The sequence below is a fragment of the Cygnus olor genome, chromosome 8, assembly GCF_009769625.2.
Source record: "Cygnus olor isolate bCygOlo1 chromosome 8, bCygOlo1.pri.v2, whole genome shotgun sequence".
Lineage (NCBI taxonomy): Eukaryota > Metazoa > Chordata > Aves > Anseriformes > Anatidae > Cygnus > Cygnus olor.
This window is the reverse complement of record NC_049176.1, coordinates 21,219,989-21,241,992: the sequence shown is the minus strand read 5'-3', so window position 1 is coordinate 21,241,992 and position 22,004 is coordinate 21,219,989. Positions and strand designations below refer to the sequence as shown.

General features: G+C 39.6%; 1 protein-coding gene across 4 annotated transcripts; it reads right to left on the bottom strand.

Annotated features, from left to right (window-relative positions):
• Positions 1–872: 872 nt before the first annotated feature.
• On the bottom strand, positions 873–21,992 carry CFAP57 (cilia and flagella associated protein 57). 4 transcript variants are annotated; one of them, XM_040566040.1, is made up of 22 exons: positions 21,836–21,992; positions 21,436–21,755; positions 19,784–20,067; positions 19,399–19,582; positions 18,459–18,611; positions 17,591–17,730; positions 16,706–16,871; positions 16,213–16,326; positions 15,531–15,743; positions 14,714–14,887; positions 14,355–14,516; positions 13,728–13,883; positions 11,510–11,603; positions 10,432–10,622; positions 9,209–9,382; positions 8,254–8,412; positions 7,702–7,845; positions 6,474–6,590; positions 5,870–6,004; positions 5,604–5,747; positions 1,620–1,746; positions 873–1,338 (listed from the first exon to the last, which is right to left on the bottom strand). In XM_040566040.1, exons 1-22 carry the CDS (start codon positions 21,990–21,992, stop codon positions 1,127–1,129), a joined length of 3,720 nt encoding a protein of 1,239 aa, XP_040421974.1. In that variant the 3' UTR covers positions 873–1,126. The 4 variants fall into 4 exon arrangements, 3 of the variants coding, with proteins under 3 accessions (XP_040421974.1, XP_040421976.1, XP_040421977.1); XR_005822214.1 differs by lacking the exons at positions 873–1,338; positions 1,620–1,746 and having other exon boundaries at positions 5,715–5,747; positions 6,300–6,590; XM_040566042.1 differs by lacking the exons at positions 873–1,338; positions 1,620–1,746; positions 5,604–5,747; ... (3 more) ...; positions 8,254–8,412; positions 9,209–9,382 and adding an exon at positions 12,445–12,542 and having other exon boundaries at positions 10,589–10,622.
• Between the last annotated feature and the right edge of the window lie 12 nt (positions 21,993–22,004).

The following is a 22,004-nucleotide window of genomic DNA, read 5'->3' as shown; positions in this document are numbered from 1 at the left end:
AACACAGATTACATGTTATCCAGCCTTGGCGCCTTGATCTTCAGTGTAATAATATTAGCAGCATTTAGAAAGCACTTGTCACTTCTCTACACTTCAGGATAGAAAACAGAAACAATAATGTAGTGGCTGTTATAACACTATATAGTTCCCATGCTCAATCAGTAGCTAAAAACTTCTGAAGCATGCACAGAATTCTTCAGTGAGGCAGGCATATATCCATGTGCTAACAACAAAGGATGAAAAATTTACTTTTTTCCCTAATGATTAGAGAAAGGACTCCTTCTTTATTTTCTATACATCAGTATTTTCAAAAGTGATTTATTAAGAAGATTTTAATGAAAAAAAAAAGAACTAAAGGAGTTACAGATGTTGGAAAATAGACAAAGCAAAGGTGAAATTATCTAAGTTATAGGTGAGGTATGACATAAGATTTGGACTTTATTGAAGATTTTGGAGTCTGAAACTGGGCAATCTTTTTGTCCTGCTGAAATGATTGTAACAGATGAGACAACACATCCAGAGACATGAGGCAGTGGCTAGAGCAAGGGCTCCACTTCAGGTGTGCTTGACCACTAGGCAAAGGTTGCCTTCACAGGGTAACTGATTTTTAGTCAGGGACTGGACACTTCCTTGGAATAAGGGACATTATTCCCATCTTAAGTACAGGCAGCCCTTTGTATGGATATATGAAATACTGGAAAAGAGAAGGTTGATGGTGATTTTTGCAGCACAATACAATTAGAATTCTAGTAGAAATGTTTACAGAGTTACCAGCAGTTCTGAAATAGGACACATCTTTCAATACACATGAGGACACATTATCTTTCAAGTGTATACCTGCCCAATTATGAAGGCACAAAGATCAATTTTGCATTAACACAAATATATTTATTTTTTATCTTGACTCCTTGGCAGAAAGACTTCAGAACACGCGTGCTTAAACGAGAGGAAAGGACAGATTACAGGAAAGGAGGAGGGAAGGAAGGCTGATGCCTTGTGTCCTCAGCAATGAGTGCTGCACAAATGCTTCTATGGAAGAGTATACGATCACGGAAGTCTAATCTATGCTGTTGTATTTCTTATGTTGCCAGGAGAATATAATAACATAAGGTGTCCTTGAGCCAGGTCACTGTTGCTGTGTCTTGTGGCTTCTTTCCAGATTCAGCTTAGGAAGCATTCCATCTAACAGAGGCTGAACTGCAAGGCTTTGCCCCTTCTCCCTGATTTGGTCTCGTAGGTATTGAATTTCCAGCTGCTGCATTTCTATGATTTTCTCATTTTCCTTCTGTGCATTCAACCTCAGCACAGCTGGGCTGGACAGCAGTTCACTGGAGGGAGCTAGAAGATAAAAACAGAGAACAAAGAGCAGAGAAACAAAGGTCTAGCTCACAGTTCTTTGGAATAAGCAAGGAAAGGAATAAGCATCTTTCAGAACTGAAGGAGTAAAGCTAAATAGTAAGATTTTGCAGTATTCACCAGAATGTTGCAATATAACAGGTGCCATCAGGCAAGACAAGCTGGTACAATACAGGGACAGTAACAGAATTGTTCACTAAGGACAAAGATGGCTTCTGGAATGAGCCCTGACAATATGGAAACACACAAGAAGCACTGTTCACCTGGGTCTTGAATTGCTTGCTTCTTCTTGGTTAACCTTAGTGTTGACTGGAGGTCATGTACCTGGGTATAGGCCACCTTCAGTTCTTGCCGCAAGTCATTAATTTCCTTAATCAGACTTACATTTTCCTGCAAAAACAATGTGCTTTATGAGGAAAAGTACAGGACTATCTCAATAACTCAGCAATATGTATCCTTATCTCCTTTGGAAGGACACTGGACAGCATAGAATCAGAATAAGAAGCAGAGCATACTACATGCTTGTGGAGCTAGAGCAGTCAGTACTTTATGCATTTCAGATAAAAGCTACAGTACATCTGATATAAAATGTGACAGTATTCTAATCACATTAGCTCAAGAAGCTAATATCTGTTTTGCTTTCCTGACTGCAGCTTCACTCTAAGACATCATCTTCTCTGACAATTCAACAGGGAAGCTCAGGTCCTGTTCTGGGATTGATCCAATTAATTCAGAATTAATGTGAAGAAATCCCATTCCTCCGCCCAGGGTGCGTTATTTTGCTTTTCACTTGCCACCATGTGTCTGTTCACTTAAATGATCTCTATCTCCTTGCAGTTCTTCAAAGACTTTTTCATTAGTTATGACTGACATCACTTTCCAACACCCCTTCCACATTATTAAGAAATATATAAAGCGGATGGGGACTTGAGACACCTACTGTTAACATTTTGTTATGAGGAAAAGTTGGCCATGTATTCAACTTTTGTTCTTTTGTTGATCAGTTTTCAACCTGTGAAAGTTCAGCTCTAATTTTTTAACAGCATACCACAAAGAATCTTGCCGAAGGTGTTGTGAAAGTACAAATGAATACAATATGGTTCTCCTTTACTCACTGTATTGACAGGTTCAAGACCTCAGCATAAACAATATGGGCTAATACTAGTGAAGGATGATAAAATTGTTGCTCATGACTCATAAACAGGAGAATCACTAGCTAAATATTTCTTTTCTAATTCAAGAGGAGTGGAATTGTACATTCGCCTCTGTTCATTTGACAGTGAAATCACATCAACAGCTAGTATGAAGATCATCAATGATTTCAGTTATCTGTAACGGTTTTTCAGAAGTTTTGGAAAACAGCACCATTTCAGCTCCCGGAACTTCACCATAAACAGCAATATTTGTGAAAGACAGATGGCCAAAAGGTACACTTTTAACAGCAGTCTCATGCAACAGGAAACAGTTAAACAGCAGGTGATACGAACAAGGATTACTGACATTTCAATATTGAAAAGATATTTTCAAGTCTTGATTCTTTTTGATTAGATGATAATTTTGGTTGATAAAGAAAACTGTGTTGCCATGAGAGATATATGGAAAGCATGTGATTTGGTTCCTTATGATGTATTAGACATATTAGCAACACACAAGAGTCAGTGCAGTAGAAACAGACAACTCAGAACTGGTTAGTAACAAAGTACCACGCTTACAGCAATTTTCTGTATACAGATGCATTCAAGGAATTCGAGTTGGCAGCAATAACTCAAGGTGCACGTATCTGGCAAGATTTTTAATAACTCAAACTAAGACAAGTATACCAACTATGCTATAGTTTCCCTTCAGCTGAATGTCAGTGACACAGAGGCAGATTGTGGAACGTGTTAAGGTTTGAAGTTGTCGGGCAGGAACAGTTGGTCTTGCACTGGTTGTGTTGGACTCTAAATGCAGCATGAGGTGGTGACCCAATACAGCCTGCTCTGAAAATATAGTATTTTGTAGACTCTGACTTGTTTAATTCTATTCTTTAAACACAGACAAAATTTAGCTGCTATATGTTTATGCCAGAGCTTGATCCTGAATAGGATAACTTCAGAGAATCAACCACAGAAATTTTCTGGTAAACAGCTTTCAGGGTTACGTCATGCTATTTCTGTTAAGGTGCACTTTGGCATGAATACATTCATAAATTCACTCCAAGTGGCTGAATGCTGTTACCTGTTGAAGATCTTACTTTTGGCCTATTAGCATAATACATAGTATCCTGTATGAGGTAATCTGGGCTATGTAGAAATGCTGTTTGGCTTGCTGGGTGCTAAAAAGGCTGCTGGCTGATGCTGATAATATTCTTCTGAAGTGGCATGCCGTACAGAGAGATTAGCCTTTAATTTAATCTTTGCATTCTGACAGTAAGCTTGCACTGCAATGAAGTGATCATGCAACGGATTAAAATAAATGTTCACTGCAAAACTCATTGCCATAAGATGCTGTGGAAATGTGAAAAATATTTCAGAAAAGAGATCGATCTAATGCATAGAGGATGAGGACACTAGGAACAACTGCAGATGATGTCTGGATGCAATCTACAATCTCCTAAGTCCCTACAGTGCTGACTGTCAGAGAACAGTATGACACATCATAGAAAAGATCATCCTACACATGCTTCAGTTCAAGCAGTCTCACTTGGAGATTGTTCAGTATGTCTGTTCTTACGTATCCACGTGACCAAAGATGCCATTACAAATACAGAAGGCTGGAGGGAAAACTAACAGTCCAACAACAAGCAACTTGTCAATTGGTAAGAATAATTAAAATTATCTTGACATTTCTAATCATCTGTTGCAGCAGTCACTAATGGAATGTACCTATGAACAGTCACTCAAAGAGGAATGCACAGCTCTGAAAATGTAAGCACAACTGAGGAATTACAGAAATACAGAGCTAGAAGGCCATCAAAATGTCATTTACTTGTTCAAAGCAAGCCCTGACAGAAGTTTGTCTAAACTAGTCTTAAAAGCCTCCTGTGAAGGACTGGAAGACCATGATAATTCGTCCTGGCTGTAAAGTCTCATTAATCTACTAGACTTCAGAGAACTGCTTTTTCTTTGAAGAAACTAGGCTGGTTAGAACCTTTGATATCTTCATCTTCCAGATGTTTTATTAATTCATTTTTAACCATCATTTCACGTTAGGCTTACCGGTCCAAGACATCAAGTATTATCATTATGAGCACCATCTGTCACCCTATTCCAGAAAGGAAATTCTTCAGTTTCTCTTCTGAAGCCATCTCATTTTGTATGAAAAGGAAGCATCTAATTCACAGAAGGAATAAAAAAAATTAAATCAAGGCCAAAGAAGAAGATCACTGCTGTCTGGGCCTGAAGGAGCACTATGAATACATAACAAAGGACAGATGATTTAGGAGAGGACTGAGGTCTAGAGATCCTGAGGAAGCATAATAAGCTAACAATGAAGAAAGAGCTAGTGAGGGGAAAAGGAAATGCTGACTGAGCAAAGGGAGACCAGGGTAAGAAGAGACTGTACAAGTGCTGTCCTCCCAGGATGTTGGATGTGGGCCTTTAGATCCTCTCATTCCAGATGAAAACAAATTAGGTCTTTGGCCCCAGCAGTCACAAGTTTATCCTGCCTTGTAAAGAACAAAGATTCTGATAGGTCTCAGTACGAATAGGCTTATTTATCATTTGATTCTGAACTTCCTTGGAAAACATGGATGTGAGCAGCAGAAAGTTCTTCTGAATTCAGACCAGTAGGCATTGGACTATGTGGCCAAAGAAAGCCAATCTTTTTTCTTCCTCCAAAATTACTTCCTAAACACCACCACACAGCAAGTGCAGCTCAGTACTCAGGTGCAAATTGACTATGATGGCAATTCTAAATACTGTTCAAAATAAAGTAAGTCCATCAATGGCTTAAAAAAAAATCCGGGCAGCAGAGATCCCTATCTCCTTTAACACTGGGAAGTGGCAGACAAAGGAAAGCATCCACAAACAGCATCATTTTCTGGCTTCAGAGATCTTGCTCTTTCTGTCCAGAAAACTGTTGAGCACTAGAGCTCAATGAATATTATCCTTGAATAGAAACTCTTGAAAGCCCTAGGCATTTCTGGCAAGGAAACAAACCAAAACTGTTTCAAAGTCCTAACAAATTATAGCACTATGGTGACTGAAGTCTCTTCTGTGCAACTGCTTCATTCTTACCTCCCTTAACATAAGGAAAAAGCTTGTTACCTGCATGATGCGCATGTAAGCAGCTTGATGGACTTCCTGATCCTTCACCACCTTCTTTTTTAAAGCTGCCAAATTCCTCTCAAGATACTCTCGCTGTCTCGTGTACTCCTTCTGCAAATCTACATCTACCTCTTCAGTCTCCACCTGAGAGGGCACAAAGTTTTGCCTCAATACACTACCACATAATTTTGCCTCAATACACTACCACATAAATTCACCTGCAAGGAATAGGCAAAGGCAACTCACCATGTAAGAAGGCAACTCACCATGTCCAATTGCTGCACATACTTGGTGTAGAGCTCACGGATCCCATACTTCAGTTTTTTGTAATCCTGAATGAAGCCCACACAATTATGAAGATCCATTTTAAATCGTTTGATCAAAGCTTCCATATTTTGTTTCTGCAAGAATAATGTAGTTAGTGTTTAATGTAGATACATTCTTATTTAGCTCATCAGAGCACTCTGTCACATGCAATCTTCCTAGAAAGTCTAGCAAAACAGGTAAAAGCTCTCATACTTTTACTTCCCTTTATTGTTTTAAAATACTTCATTAAAAACAAAACAAAAACAAACAAAAATTGATAGGGCACTGACTCAGTTAGGCTTCTGCCTCACTGCTCTGTTAAACCTGTGAGAATGTGTTGGTTGAAATTACATACAAGAAACTGGATTTTTTTAATATCAAATAGCTAACCTGGTTTCAGATTTGGAAGTTTTCTGTCATTGTTCCCACTTAACCAGAGAATCTCCTGTTCCCTGGTCCTTGTACACAGTATCCCTGAAGGACCTCTTTGCTCAGATTAATGCTTCTGCAGTGTTTCATCCCCCCTGTTTCGTTATGCAGGACCTGTGGACTGCTACCTCATACCTTCTGCCTCTCTTTGTGCATGTTGTGATCAGCTGCCTTTAGTTTCTGCTGCAGTTGTGTGATGTTCAGTTTCAAATGTGTGCTCTCCTTCTGGAATCGTTCCAGTTCCCCCTCCATCTGAAAGGAAGCGTGGGGGTAATCAAGATTAAGAGAAGACATTATAAAAAAAATAACACGTAACAGGAGAACCAGAGACGAGAAACACAGACTTGAGGGAGTAGATCCCCCTTCAGGTTGAATTACATACAACATGAACCAAGACAATTTTGGAACAACACTGCCCTCTGCCAGAGTACAGAGAAAACACACAAAAAATGCCTATTCAATCCCATTTTGAGTTATAGGTATTTAAGTGATGTGATGCCTCTTCATTTCCTTGACCTGGACTGGAGCTGTACTGTTCCACCTGAATAAAAATGGGTGAGGTATAAATTAATAGTCAATACTGGAAAAAGCAAGTGCAACGATAAGAACCAACTGATACTGAAAAGAAACAAATCCATGAAAAGCTGTGATAACATATGTAGAATACGGGGGAAAAAAGCACTAATGCTTCAGCATTTACTGACATGAGATGGTGACCAGAGAAGAGGCTAGGGCTTTCATCATGATAGTCTGACATGCATATAAAATGTTCACTAGTTATTTAAAAGGCTTTCATTCTGAATAAACAGACTTATGAAAACTAACAGGTCACTAATTAGCTATTGAGAGATCACAGTAAGATCCTATCATGAGTAAGTTGCCTCAAAAAATTTTCTGCAAGCTAATTATGAACACATGGAAAGTTTCCATGGATTAGCTGATGAACCTAATTCCTAAATTGGGTTATGTTTGCACAAATCTGTAACTTTGTAAGAGAAGTTCACTCTCTCTTCCTCCAGATCAGTAAAGGCAGCGTCTTGCAAACTCTACAGGGTGCATGCAGGACAACTACATAAGGATGAGATCTATTTTTAAGCAAAAAGTATATTACTCAGAGTCTAGAAAAAAATACTGAAAGAGGAGCTTAAATAGCTGTATTGATCATTGGTACCATGTGACACAAAAAATAAATAGCAGGTATTGTGTGTAAATATTTTTATTAGCTGTAAAGATACTGAATCAATGCTGTGTATCCTTGAAAGAAGTTAAGGAATAAACAGGTGAACCTCCATGGGACTTGCCTGGTCATCTCTGTATTCAGCCAAAGGGTTTAGGAGCAGAGCCAAATGACAGCGTTACTCACCTCATGGATCTGCTCATTCATCGTTTTGGTATCATTTTCACATGATCCTATTTTCTTCTTAAACTGCTCTATTCTGTGGTCCAGTACAAACTTGAACTTTTCTAGTTCCTGATTTTTCTTTTTCAGATCATATATATGCTTCTCCTGGGAGAAATATGTACAGAGTTATGAATCAGCCACAGCACTCTCAAACAGATCCCTAGAACGATATACAAACATGGCAGAGGCCAAAACAGCAGTCATAGATCTAATGGAAAACTAGGCTTCATACACCTCACACAGATTGGGTGGGTAGGAAGGGGGCAAATAATGCAGAGATAATGTATAATCCTAAAAATCCCAGAATGGGGAATGAGAAACTCAACACTTGAGCTCCCAAAAGCTCAGAATGTCAGTAAAACACTGAGGTCCCAAACTAAAGACTGCAAATTCTTCAAATTAAAGTTGAGCTTCCAGTCACGTGATATTAACACAATACAATACTGTCAAAATAAATACTTGTATTAAATTAAGGGAGGGTGACTGATATCAGCCAATCGTCCACCTTCTTACCTTGTCCTGGATAGTGTTAGCTCTCTCTTCAATTTCTGTCTTCAGCGCCACAATGTCCTTTTCCAGTGACTTAATTACATCTTGCAGCTTCTGCTGTTCCAGTTTCATTTCCTCAATGTCACTGTTTCGTTCCTTGAGCTCTTTCTGTAGGCTGCTCAACTGGAGAGGCAAACAGGTAAGAGCTTAACAGTCTCCAGAAGCCGTGCACCACTTAACTACCATACTTTCTAAGTTACTTTGAAGACAGTGTAGGATAAAGATTATCAAATTAAGACATTACAGGATTTAGATATCACTTCAGGAAGGGCATTTAATGTCCTGGTGTCTAAAAGACATCAGAACTGAAGGCAATACCATGATAAAAGACTGCGGGAAGGTAGAGAACCTCTATGTCTCCAAAATAGATACTGAAGAAACTTGAAAGAAAAAATGTCCATCCAACATCCTCAGGCAAATGTAATGCCCAGCTAGTAACAGAACTAAAAGGCTTTATGCCTCCTTAAAAACTCAAGGAGTAAGAACAATAAAAAATGATGATGTGTACAAAACACAAAGTGTATTGCATTAAATGAAGCAGTAGAAGTATTTTTCTAACATAGTAGCACATTGGATCTTGGAAAAATGAAAAGGTTCATTTCTTTCCCATTATAGGAGGAACAATATTATTATTTATGATTTCAAACTACATAAGATACAAAAAGTGTACTAAAAATAACACACACACTGCTCTATCATGTCTATAACCATATCAACAATACAATCAGCACACATCTTCTTCTGCACAAATATCCTGAAATATTCAAACTGATATAAAAAGGGACGACTATTCTCATATGAAATGCCAAATATTTACAGACTAAATATTATTAGGCCTTAACATGTCATAAATCATATTCAATTCTTGGCTATAGGTCCCCATGTTACAGGTGTGATCCTATCACAGGATAAGAGATACCCTTTTATTCATGACTCCTATTTCTCCCTTCAGTTGCAGATTTGATTCTTTTTCTTCTACAAGTCGCCTCTCATACTTGATTTTGATATCTAGAATTTCTTGGTCTTCATCTTCTTCAATCTGTTTCCTAATTTCTTCATGTGCTTGAAGCTGCTGCCTTATATCCTCCTCTGCCTGCAGTTAGGAGAAGTAAATATTAGAGAACACAAAAGTAAGAGATCAATAAAGAGGATAATTCTTTATCTGCAACTGTCTTTCTCCTGGGAGGGCCCACCCTAGTAGTGGACTCTTCAACAACAATATCGTTTAAGCTAAAAAGTTCTTAAGGGATTAAAGTCACTTAAAAAACTTAGATACAAAAAATTCTTAACTTAAAGCATCCAGGTCTTAAGAAGACTACAATATTAAAAAAAAAAATAAATCTGAAAATCTAGCTCAAATCAGCGAAATTGTCCAGGCAGAAGCAAATGCAAACATGAGAAACACTTCAGAAAATCTTTTTAAGTTGCTGTTTCTGATGCATTAATAACCAACAAACATTAATAACATTAACAACCAATAAACACTCAGTTTTCCATCGGTCTCTGTATCACTCTCTTCTCATGTTCTTTCCTCTCATTCTTTCCCTATTGGTGTTGCAACATAGGGCTGCAATCAGTGATGTTGATGGAATTTATTGGCATTAGATGTATCAGCATTGGTTATCTGGCTACCCTATCTGGCCAAGTCTTTGACCTCAATGTGCAGGAATTTTTTAAGTACTCAGGGTATTCCCCAAATTATGCAGACAGGAACCCCAGGGACTTAGTGTCAGTGGTGATTTCAACAAATGGGAGTTGATCTGTCACAGAATTCACCATTTTAGATATGCTATCTCTTCATTAGAACAAAGTGATTGAATCTTTCTCCAACTGCAGTTAAGTGTATCATCTAACACACACTAATAAACAGGAATTCTTAGGTATAGGAGAAAGAGAGGCAAATAGAATGCCCAAGGATATTCTCCTTAGCAGGTTACTTGCTGAATGTATGAAGCCCAGAAAAGCTGGTAACTCAGCTGGGGTTTTCCTCATTACTATTCTACCTGCCGACATATTTCCCCAAGGTTACAGGCAGATTAGGATTTGCATGAAGGGAGCCAACTTTCCCTCCTCTAGGGAACATTTCATCACAGTTGGAAATAAACATAGTCAATAATTCAAACTGTCAATCAAGTTTCCTACCTCTTCCAACAGAACAGATTTCTCATTAAGTTTTTCCTCATAATATACTGTTAGCTCCTCCACAGTCCTGCTTTTGCTTTCCTCCAAATTGTGCAGTTGTTTCTCATATTCCTCCTGCATCCTCTGGGATTTCACTTGCAGCTCCTGGTATTTCTCATTTTCCATTAAGAGTTTCTGATTACTGTCAGATTCTAGTAACAGGAAACATATGGAACTGATAAAACTAATAGAAAAGAGAGGTGTATCCTATCCTTTTGCAGTTATCAATGTCTTATTTTCTACTGTCTTTTTGGCAGCTGGTTGCAATAAGTTATACTAGAAGCACCTCATCACTTTCTTCATCAGATATACAGAGGTTTTAGGCTCTGCGGCCATACAAAATTCTACATCAGAAAACCATCTCTTGGGTTTCCTGCTCTTCCTTTTACTTATCACTTCAGTAATAATGCCCGTTCCAAAGCTGTCATTCACCCTTCTCAGTTTTGTTTCTGAATATTCCATTGTATCCCTGCTCACTGCAACAGAAAAAAAGTTCTGTTCCAGCTTGAACAAGTCCAAAACCTGCACCAAAATCTCCTAGTTTGCCATAACAATAAATGAATAATAGCCACTCTAAGCATTCTCTTGAGAATGTCAACAATGACAGAACTGTAAAAGTACAACTGCTACAGAGGATGAGTCTTACGGGTGGACTTGATTTTTGGTACTAATTTGCAGTATTTCTGCTTTATCTTGATTAAGAATCTGGGGTTCAGGTATTTCCATGTTGTGCACCTTGTACATTAATTAGCTTGCTTGCTGAACTGTACAATATCACTATTATTGTACAGTGAGCTATAGTATAAATAAGGAAATTATTAATCTCAGGAACAGAACATAAAAGATACAGTGCCCACATGCACATTCTCTTGCTTGTGCATGCTGTTAAGACAAACTTTTGGTTTGCGATAACTGTATGACACACGTGCATTTTTTCCTCGTGCTTTGCACTCTAGTAATCTCTTCCCATCACATTACTTGCTAGGAATCTAATGCAATTCCTTCACATTCTAGTTATAAACATTTGTTGCAGTCTAACCTAGGTCTTGCATCTCCTTGGCCTGTTTATTCATCAGCTCAGACAGTTGAGACTGGTGTTGCAGCTCCTGTTTTTCTTTTTCTGCCTGCAAAATCTGGTAAAGAATAAGAAAAATAAATTTTAATTAAAAAATAGGCAAAGCAGAGTCCTAATTCTTTGAGTTCTTGCCCATGATGGGGAACACATACACAACAGATTTATGTTTGAAATCTCTCATCAAAAAAGCAGATACCATGCATTACAAAAACAAGATTTCCCAGAGATTAATTCACTACAACAAATTACAAAACTAAGGAAGCTAAAGGAAAGTAGCAAATGGACTTCATATAATACAAGGCATTGTATAACCCTAATTTAACAAGAAAAGTTTGTAAGCCACAAAAACCTCCACTTCTTTTGTGCGTGCCTGTTTGAGGAGAATTTGCAGTTCTGCAAATTGCTGTCAAGATAACAAAATTCAAGCTGCTTCCTTTCTCACTTGGTGCAACTTTGAGATCCTAAAACACTGACATTCAAACTGAGGCTTGAACACCATTTTCTTGGAATGTTCTACTACCACTACAAACGATTTAATCTAAAAAGCACTAAGAATTGGAAAAAGAAGATGGGTGAGAAATTTCCCAGAAAATTTGGAGAGAACTGCCATGGGTACAACTTTTTGACCTTCTTCTCATAACTACTGTAAGGGTCTTGCGTAAACAGAAATACTCTCTTTGCCTACTGGCCACAAGAACTAGAAAGGCTAGCCCCAAACCTGCCTAAATCTGTCATTCCGTTTAATCTTAACACATACTGATACTCATACAGCAAGTACAACTTCCCTGCCTAGAACTTTTATTCACTTTCAAAGGCATTTGCTTGCAAGCTTATAATCACCAAGCCTTAAGAAGTTTCAGTGTAGCTGAGATTAATAAAACTGTATAGCCAAGCACTACCTACGAAAAGACCTGAAGAACAGCAGAATAAAACTGGCACAGGTAAAACACAGGTAGAGGAATCTATAAGAAGTTAAAAGGTTTTCTGAAAGGTCAAGCTGTACAAAAATGAGAAAAAACAGAAAGGTTAAAACTCTGGTTACTTAAATAAAATAAGTAAATTAATAAAAACCCCACGTGAAAACCACCAAAACCCACCAGAAACACCAAAGAGCCTAAGTATCAACCTGAAAACATTAAAATGAGTAATTAAATTTCTCAAAAAAAATCAGAAGTAGAAACCTGTCAGACTATTTGCACAACCAAAAGACAAGAAAGATATAAAAGGAGCACTTGAAAATGAAAAGACCATAAAATAATAGAACTAATTAGTAACTTAGCAAGCTTTCACTCTGGAATCCTTTTTTTTTTATGTGGAGTCAAAATACTGTTTGAAATGGCTATGTAAAACTCAACATGAGTGCTGACAAATCACCAGGACAGGATATTATTCACTGAAAATATTGAAAAGAACATAAGGATGACAGAATCGAATCATGTGGTATATGGTGGACAATCTCTCACTTCAAGCCATATGACTGACAGTGAAATTGCTATTGCATCACTTGCATTCTAACTTTAGAAAGGGTCCAGAAATATAGCAAAATAATACAAATGCAATAAATCATAAAGCTGGTGTGTGCACCAGACAGATGGACGGAATAGAATTGGTGGACGCAGATAAATAAGACACTGGGAATAATTATTACGGCTTTTGCCTTTCAGGAAATTCCTCCTTCATGACCACAGAGAAATCAGTAAGTACATGAACAGGAGAAATCCAGGGAATATATTTTACTCCTGTTTTCAAAAAGCATACAGGACACATCACTGAGTATTTTTAAAAATGCTAAGCAGCCAAGGAGTAAAGAAGAAGGCATTAAGAAGAACAATTGTTGGATCCCGCAGCAGGTGCAACTTGCACTTGATGGAGGTTTTAAAGCACGGTCTCATTTCTACTCAAGAGTGATATAGCTTACTGATCCCTGGTCTTAGGCAGCACTTACTGCAGAAACCGCTGAAACTGTTTTCTCCCAGGCTACCTGGGAGATCTCTTGCTTCCACTCAGTACCTATGAGATACGTTCATGCTTTACAAATATCAAGAACATCTTTATTGGACAGGAATATTTCACTTTTCAGATGCCTTATGGCATTCATACATATTTAATGCAAGTTTGAATTTAACTCAAAAAGGGAAAGGGAAAGATTTCTTGGTATTTGGCACTGAAGTATAAATCCTACCTGGTGTTTGGTTTTAAGGGAGCCTATTTCCTGAGTGAAAATGTCTTTTAATTCCTTTATTTTTTCATTATAGTTCATGTCCTTGAGATGTAACTGGTAATCATTTTCTGTCTGTAGTTCTTTCACACGAATCTGCAGGTCTAGCATTGCTTGACTCTATTAGGACATGGATGAGAAAATATTTATTTTAATAGATTATTTGCCACTAGCAACAACTTATTAAGGATGTTTTATCTATATTCACATATTTATGAAAAAGACAGCCTTTGCAGAGAATTTTTAGCAAGACAGACCAAGAAGTTCCAGAAGTAAAATTCCTTTCTTATTTTACAAGATGGTTTATAAAATGCAGTTCCTGACTTTTTCACCACATTAAAACTACTCACAAGTGATTGGGGGAAGTATTACAGAAAAGCCTAAGCTTTTATCCACATTTGCTGCAAATACAACGCTGTTTGCATATTAACAAGCAGCTGCAGCTACTTGCTGTAGCCTCTTCTTATGAAGAAAGTCATGAAAACCCCCTTAGACAAATAGGCACAGCTAGTAAGAAACATCTTGAAAATGTAATTCATACGCTGTAGACCAGGAATCCTACGGTTCATATACACAGGTTGCTCCTCCTACCTTCTCTTCTATATCTGATCTCATGATCAGCACTTCCTCAGCATATTCAACTTCCTTTTCCCGTTTCAGTATCCCACCTTCCTTGTCATACACCTTCCAGATCAATATGGAGCCATCCTCTGAGGCAGTCAGCAGAAATTGGTCATCGTTTGTTACAGACATCTTAGAAGAAAGAGAAAGTAAAATAGTCGAGACTTTTATTTCTAAAGACAGGACTTCTGTGAATGCTCTAATCTCCATTCTCTACATGCAGGCTCAGACTTAGTTTTAATGTATTATGCTATGAAATAGGAAGGAGAATCAATGCTAAATGAGACGTGCAACTGGCACAGCAGGGAAAAGAACGTATTCCATGTTACCTTTGTAACAGCACCTGCATGGGCTTGATACTCATTGAAATCCCTGCGCAAAGGCAAGGGGTACTTCATAGCTCGAATTGTCCCCAGAGATGTACCAACAAATACCATGTTCCCAGAATGGGAAACAGCTACCGCAGTATAGTCAACATCAAAAGCAGGCACTTCATGCTGGATCTGAAAAAGAAAAACAAAACCCCAAACAAACAAAACCAAAACAAAACACACAGAAAAACACCACATTACATTAAGTTCCCCCAAATTATTTAATTACTTATTACATGAGCAATTGTCATATCACTGCCTGCAGCAAATAAAGCAGTTTAAAGAATCTACATGCCTATAGAAAAAAAAAAAAAACAAAAAACCATTAACAGTAATTAGTATTAACCTTTATGCACATGTGCACTCTTAAAATTTTAAGCCAAGTTCCATAAATCAATCTCTTCTGAAAAATGTAATGCTTACCGTGTACAATTTAATATTGTTCTGGATTAAAAAAATATATATATATGTAGTCTACAGAGGTAGATCCAATACCCTGATATTTCAGCAAAACAGTCGATACCATATTGCAAAGTTAGTATGTTAGTGGGATTAGAAGATTTCTAGGTAAATCCAAGTACAGTTATAAAGATATAAAACTACAACAGAATCTCAAGTTTCATGGTAAAGGACATAAGAACACAAGAGAAGTGTCAATAAATACTGCAGCTATCAAAAAATCACTAATTTCTACTTACCAAACAGATAAGAAAACCTAAGCACTAACACCCTCCCCAGAGAACTTATCTAACATCCAGAGCACTTGTTAGCTCACCGAAGACTCTGAAATTTCTTTGAGAGTTTGGTCTGATCCAACAGCAAAGATGATTTTGGCGTCAGAAGACAGAGCAATGCTGCTGTAGATGCAGGACTTCAGCACACACTCCGTCTCCCTTTTACCTGTCAATAAATTCCACTCATACACAGCACCGTGTGTGTCACAGGAGACAAATTTTGCATCATCTGCACTCCATTTTACTGCACGTATCTGGCAAAAGCAAAACACACCAAGGACCCCAATGTGCAAATTATACAGTAGAGAATCGTTTTCCTGGTAAAACCATGACAACTTTGGAACCATATTTCTAAATTTTATTTAAGTAGCTTAGGTATATTTCAGATAATTCCATTTCAGCATTCAAGAATAATCAATGCAAATTACTTCATGGCCACACTGACAGAAAAAGCTCATTTCAGTAACAAGCAGTATATTTCATTTTTATAATTTACTGTTGGGATATTTCCCCTAGTTCAGCTATCTGCAAATCATTCTCATTTAACTTAAGGACTGACTCTCCAGATGTATGTAGTGAACACATACACTAAGTAGCGAAATTGACTTTTGTATTCCTTGTTCTAATTTTTGTGTCAAAGGTTGTACTTCACCTTTTCAAAATGCATCTTATGAACTAGTCCATGCTTTAATGAGTTGTACTGTTCAGGATTTGTTTACTAACCTTCCCACTGTGTCCTTTTAGATTATTAGTATTCTCAAAGGTGGTGCTGGAATAAATTTGAATCACATTTCCATTAACTGCAGCAAAAAGATGGCCTCCATTACTGAATGAGCACTACAAAAAGAATATAGCCAACCGTTACTGTAGATGCAGTGGATATGAAAATTCATGCATTGAATTCCAATGACATCATGTAACATCTGAACGCTACGTAAGGAGCATAATCAGCCTCTTACCACTTTCTTAGTTGGTGCTTTCCCCTGTAAAATCCAATCCTCTAACATTTCTGAACAAGAGACCCCTTCAATGGCTCCCAGGCCCACAGTTACGCACGGGTCTCCGGGCTCCTTTTCCAGCAGTCAGAAACCTTTTCTCTCTGCTTTGATATCCTAACTCCTACAAGGATCTAACAGGCAGGATGCTGTCTTCCGTCATTTTTTTCACCCCTCTGCTCCCTGTAACTCCCCAGTTTCATTCTTGCATCACTCCTTACCTCTTCACACTTTCTCACAGCAAACTCCTTGAAAACATGCATGTCCTCATATAGTAGACTTAGAAATCGTAGTTTGTCAGAAAACCCAACCAAACAGAAAAGGCCAGTGGGGTGAAGTGATACTGTGTGTGCCTCCTCCCGAAATTCCTTATACAGCTCCAAAGTGCTGAAAGACAAAACTGCTGTGCAGTATGGAACAGTACAAACTCCCTATGCACACCTGACAAGATAACATCTGGCCCAGCAGACGCAACTGCAGGTACAACCTGACTTTGCCTTATCCTTGAGGAAATCTGTAAGTATTTGGTTAAGTGATGATCACACAGATATTACAGGAACAAGGGCAAATGTGAACTTTCTGGTTCACAGAAAAGGTGGGGAAAGTGCAGGAGCAAATCCTTTCTTACTGTAATACAACAAAGAAGGTAGGTGAAGCTCTGTTTGAAAACCTACACAAATGTGTCCTCTAAGATTTGTTTTCCTTCCCCTCGCCCCCATTGAACCTTAAAAGTTGGACTCATTTTGCTTCAGAACTACAGCCATGAAGCAGGAGATGGGACAACAATATCTTAAGGTTATTGTCTGTAGTCTTAAGGACAACTGATCTGAAGCTGAATGAAACGTTCCTCAAGATTCTTTTTCCAAAACACATGAGAAGTTAAACACAAATTTGGCTTAATAGAAAAGGCTATGGATTCTATCGACACTGTTTTTATAGGCACTGCAGATATATACTGACCAAATCATGTCAGTAAGACCATTTGTATCCCACACCACACAAGAATTTTAGTGGAACACTGTCATTCATATGAGATTGTGCTGTCGCCCGCTCAGTACAATATACAAAAAAGCAGGAGATAGTAACAACCAAAAGCAACTCTTTACTTTGTCTTGTAATTCCAGATGCGAACAGATCTGTCCAAGGAACAAGTAGCAACAATGGGTCTCCGAATACAGATGTCCAGACCCGTGATCGAAGCAGAATGTAATGGGAAATGCAGATATGCAAAATGACTTGATTTCTCCTGAGAACAAATGAGAACATTCAACAAAATATCAAGTATTTCACTGCAGGCAGTAAGTCAGGTAAGAAATCTATCATAGCTCTTTGTGTACGGCAGATTTGAGGAAGCCACTTAACCCTGTCACTGCACTAGTCTGAACATAGCCCTAGAAACACAGAAGTGTTAGGATCAGTTTCAACTTTATAATTAATAATCAAGAGAAGTGATGCAGGGAAGATGCAGGCATCACAGTCCTCATACACTATAGAGAGCACAACATAACTGTAGGTACCGAGAGAAATACAAGTTAGATAAATAAATAGAACTGGACCTCCAAGAACTCAGTTAAGACGTTATGGTCAGACAGATATTTAGAAGTATTCAAGTGCTGAATGATAAGCAAATTAACCAGGATGTTAGCTATTACATGCTGGAAATGAAGCACCAATAACATTTTAGGCTACATGTAGAAAAAGGTCCCATAACTACAAAACTCTTTCGTGTAAATATTTTTTTGTATTACTGTACACAGGTTAGGTATTTAACACCATACAAGTTGAAATGCTGCTGAAATACAGCCCTTAGAGAAGCGTGCAGAGCACTTCGTATCATGAGGTTTAAGGGTTCAGACTCTAGCTAACAGACTTCATGAGAACACATCACGGAAAGTGACACTGAATAGCTTGTGCCATTACAATACACGCCTTACTGGGCATGCTGGTTGTGGAATGTGCAAAGGTTGCACTCACCTTCAGAAGATCTGTGGAGGGCATAGTAAACATGTAAAGCTGATTTTTATTTGTATTAACAACCATTGTTTCCTCAGAGGGGCTGAAGCATATACATGTAATATCCTGGCTGCGTGACTGCTTTGGCTCAGTGGTGAACAGGTCCTGAGGAAGCTGCACAAGAAAAGTATCCCATGGGATATTCCAGGCCTCCACATTCCATTAGTAGGCATATGTGCACACATACACACACGCTTTTGCTGTAATGCTACCCTAATAAGTACATACATACTTATATACAATGTAAGAGTAAGAGTTTTCTCAGTAAGAGAACTTGGATAGAAAATAGAATACAAGTTCTGCCAGGCAGGGAACAGCGTTCAAGATAACATAACCGTACCTACAACAATGAAGCTGAAAAAAGCATCAGAGGACATTTCAGCAGGAATCTTAGAGGCTTGACCAGATCACCAGAGTTAAATGTTCTTATCCTGGGACCACAGGAAGTCAGTGAACACTGCTGCTTATAGACCAGTTAGAAATCTTACTAGATTACTTAAAGTGCATTGTCTCATTAAATCTATACTGAATATCTGAAGGGAAAAAAGCTTTGCCTTGGGGAAAAAAGCAGCCTAATTTTTCAGAACTGATGTAGACTATTTCTTAGCTCCCAAGTCTCCATAAATACAAGTTTCTTAAAGGTTTCCCGAAGTTTAGCAACCTCAAAGCATACTTAACATGTAGAACATGCGGAGCTGCCTTGCAAAAGGCTGTCACTGACCTTCAGCATGACCTCTGGTAAATCCCTGCCTTTCTACATCACCAGGACACTTAGCCAATGCTTATAATGTGTTTTAAAGATGCATTTAAAATTATTAATAACTGACTCAGAAAAAACCCTCCCACCTGCCAAAGCAGGTCTCTGCTGCATAATTGCTTAGAAAAGCTTTTATCTCCCTACCCAGATTTCTTGACTCTCCTTGTAGACTTCCTTTTCCTCAGTTTTCTCAAACAGAAGAACAACTCCTGGGCTACATGAACATGCAAAGCCTTTAGAATAGGCTGCAACTGCAGATATTTGAGGCACAAAATCCTGTTGTGAACCATTATCTTCAGAAGCCAGTTCACAAGAGACTTCAGAATATCTGCAAGCAGTAAATGCATAAAGATTTAAGTATAGAAAGGACAAAACAAGAATGTTTATCATCAGCAACAAAAATATAACACATTCATAAACAGGACAAGAAGGAAGTGAATGGCCTGCAACTAGTCTTCATGCACAAGTATGAACCTACCAGTAATTTTGCAAAGATTTTGAACCAGCCAATAATTTTGCAAAGATTTACCTCTCATATTCTCTTGTTGTTGTGCCACCTTCTTTTTTGGGTGGTTTTCTGTACTCTACACTTGTCTGCCAGCACAGCTCTCCATTGTCAAACAACATAAGTTTGCCTGTGTCAGTGCCACATATAACTTCTTCCTCAGATAGCCAGGCATGGCACAAGTAGTTTTGTGGCTTTCCCTTTTGTAAATTCGTCTGCTTCAAAGTTCCCTCACTGTATTTAAAAAGTTTAAAATAGCCATTTCCAGTGATACAAATACGTGCATTGTCTTGAGGACTAAAGCTCACCTATGGAACAAAGGAGAGAGAAGTTATTTCACATAACTATGTTGACTTTCAGAACTTAGGAAAAAAAAAAGAAGCAAGTTCTAGAAAGGTTCTAGATACAGGAGATAAAATGAGGGGAAAAGGTTTACAGAAACATATAGGAATACAGAAGAGAGTAAAATAATCATAACTGTATATTGCAGTTTTCCCCCTTTCAGAACTGTGTATATCAATTTTACACCATGTTACGGATTCTATGATTCTATTAAGCTAAGAAGCCATCTGAATCACAATGTAATATGGAAGTTGTCTCTTCCCTTCAGAATCACACAACAAAGGCAAAAATACATCTTTACTATAGATTAGCAAGTTTTTCAGATAGCCAGCTACCTGAAAAGTGAGACCATCCATTCTTAAAGGTGAGGAAGAACTTCTGCATTTCAGGAGAAGCAAACCTTACTCATGCATTTTAATTTGTAGAATTAGGTATGTATGGATGAAAACAGTGGAGTAACCACCTCATTACCCAAGAAGGACAGCAGGGGTAGTTAGACCTGTTTTTCATGCTTAATGGGACCTTAGACAGCAGTTATCTTCACAGTCCTCTCTTCAGGAGCTGAAGCCAGTCACCCCACGTCTGCTTGCAGCTGTACCCCAGAAAAAAATGGCAGCTAGGGTCCCATCAACCCACAAAATGAAAGCCTCTTACCTTCCTGCAAGAAAGATACTGAAATAGGTCAACCTAAGCAGGATGCAAGAACTGTTTGAGTGGCATCATCCTGCTCCCAGCCACTCTTTCTGAGATACTCCTCTGATCTGGACATAGAATAGACTGCAGGAAGAAAAAGGTGCCCAACCACACCGAGAGCTTCCAAGATGTGTGTTAAGCCTACTTAGCGCAGCCAGTATATTTCATGAGTGTTTCTGCGGGGACACAATGGACACGTTGCATGTGCATTGGCCAACTGTGCTGGCCACACACCGTAGGTCTCCTGTGATATAAGGACATGAGAACGTCCGTAAGAAATCAAAGCAAAATCTCATTTAGCTCTGTCCTGTTGCTGAGAGGGGCCAATATAAGATACCAAGAAAGGTTACAGAAATTGTGTGTAGTTTGCAGAGCCCTCCCCTCTCTCTCTTGCCCTGACCAGATGCCACACGGCCACAGGAAGACATCCCCTCCACACGTCCTTTGGGCTGGGATCTTTCCGGGCACCGTCATTCCCAAGCATCACGGTGCAATGTTTAAGGGCCACATTCTCTCAGCTGACTTGTCGCCTGTAAAATAACTCCCTCGGCACCTCGCTTTCACAGCGCTAACGCACTCACGAATCACACAACCACGGCGTAATTCCGGGTGGCGATCCGGCCCAAGCGCGGTGCCGTTACCTGGCAGCCGCCGCCCGGGGCCTGGAGGCGTGCCGCCGCCACCAGCCGCCGCTTGTCCCACAGCCAGTATGCCAGCACCACCTCGGGGGGGCCGGTGGCGGCCGCCAGGTGCCGGCAGTCGGGGGAGAAGGCGAGGGACACGGCCGCCTCCCGCGCCGGGAGCTCGGCGGCCGCCAGCGCCCTCCTCCTCCGCGGCGGCTGCCCCGCCGCCAGCTCGTACACCGTCAGCGCCGGCTCCTCCGCCGCCGTCTCGGAGACGGCCAGGAACCGCCGGTCGGGGCTGACGGCCAGCGCCTGCACGCCCCGGCTCTTCTCGCGGCCTGCGGGGAGGAGAGCGGTCAGCGCGGCGGGGGAGCGCACCGGGACCGGGAGCGGGGACGGGGACCGGGGACGGGGCCACCTGGGAGGAAGGCCTGCCGCCTGTGCTCGGTGTGCAGCCGGGCGCAGCCCGCCCCGGCGGCGTGCAGCACCTCCCGCTCCCCCACGAAGCAGACGCCGCCGCCGACCCGCGGCCGGCAGCCGAAGACGGCGGCGGGCTCCGCCACCGCGGCCGCCATGGCGCCGTCGTC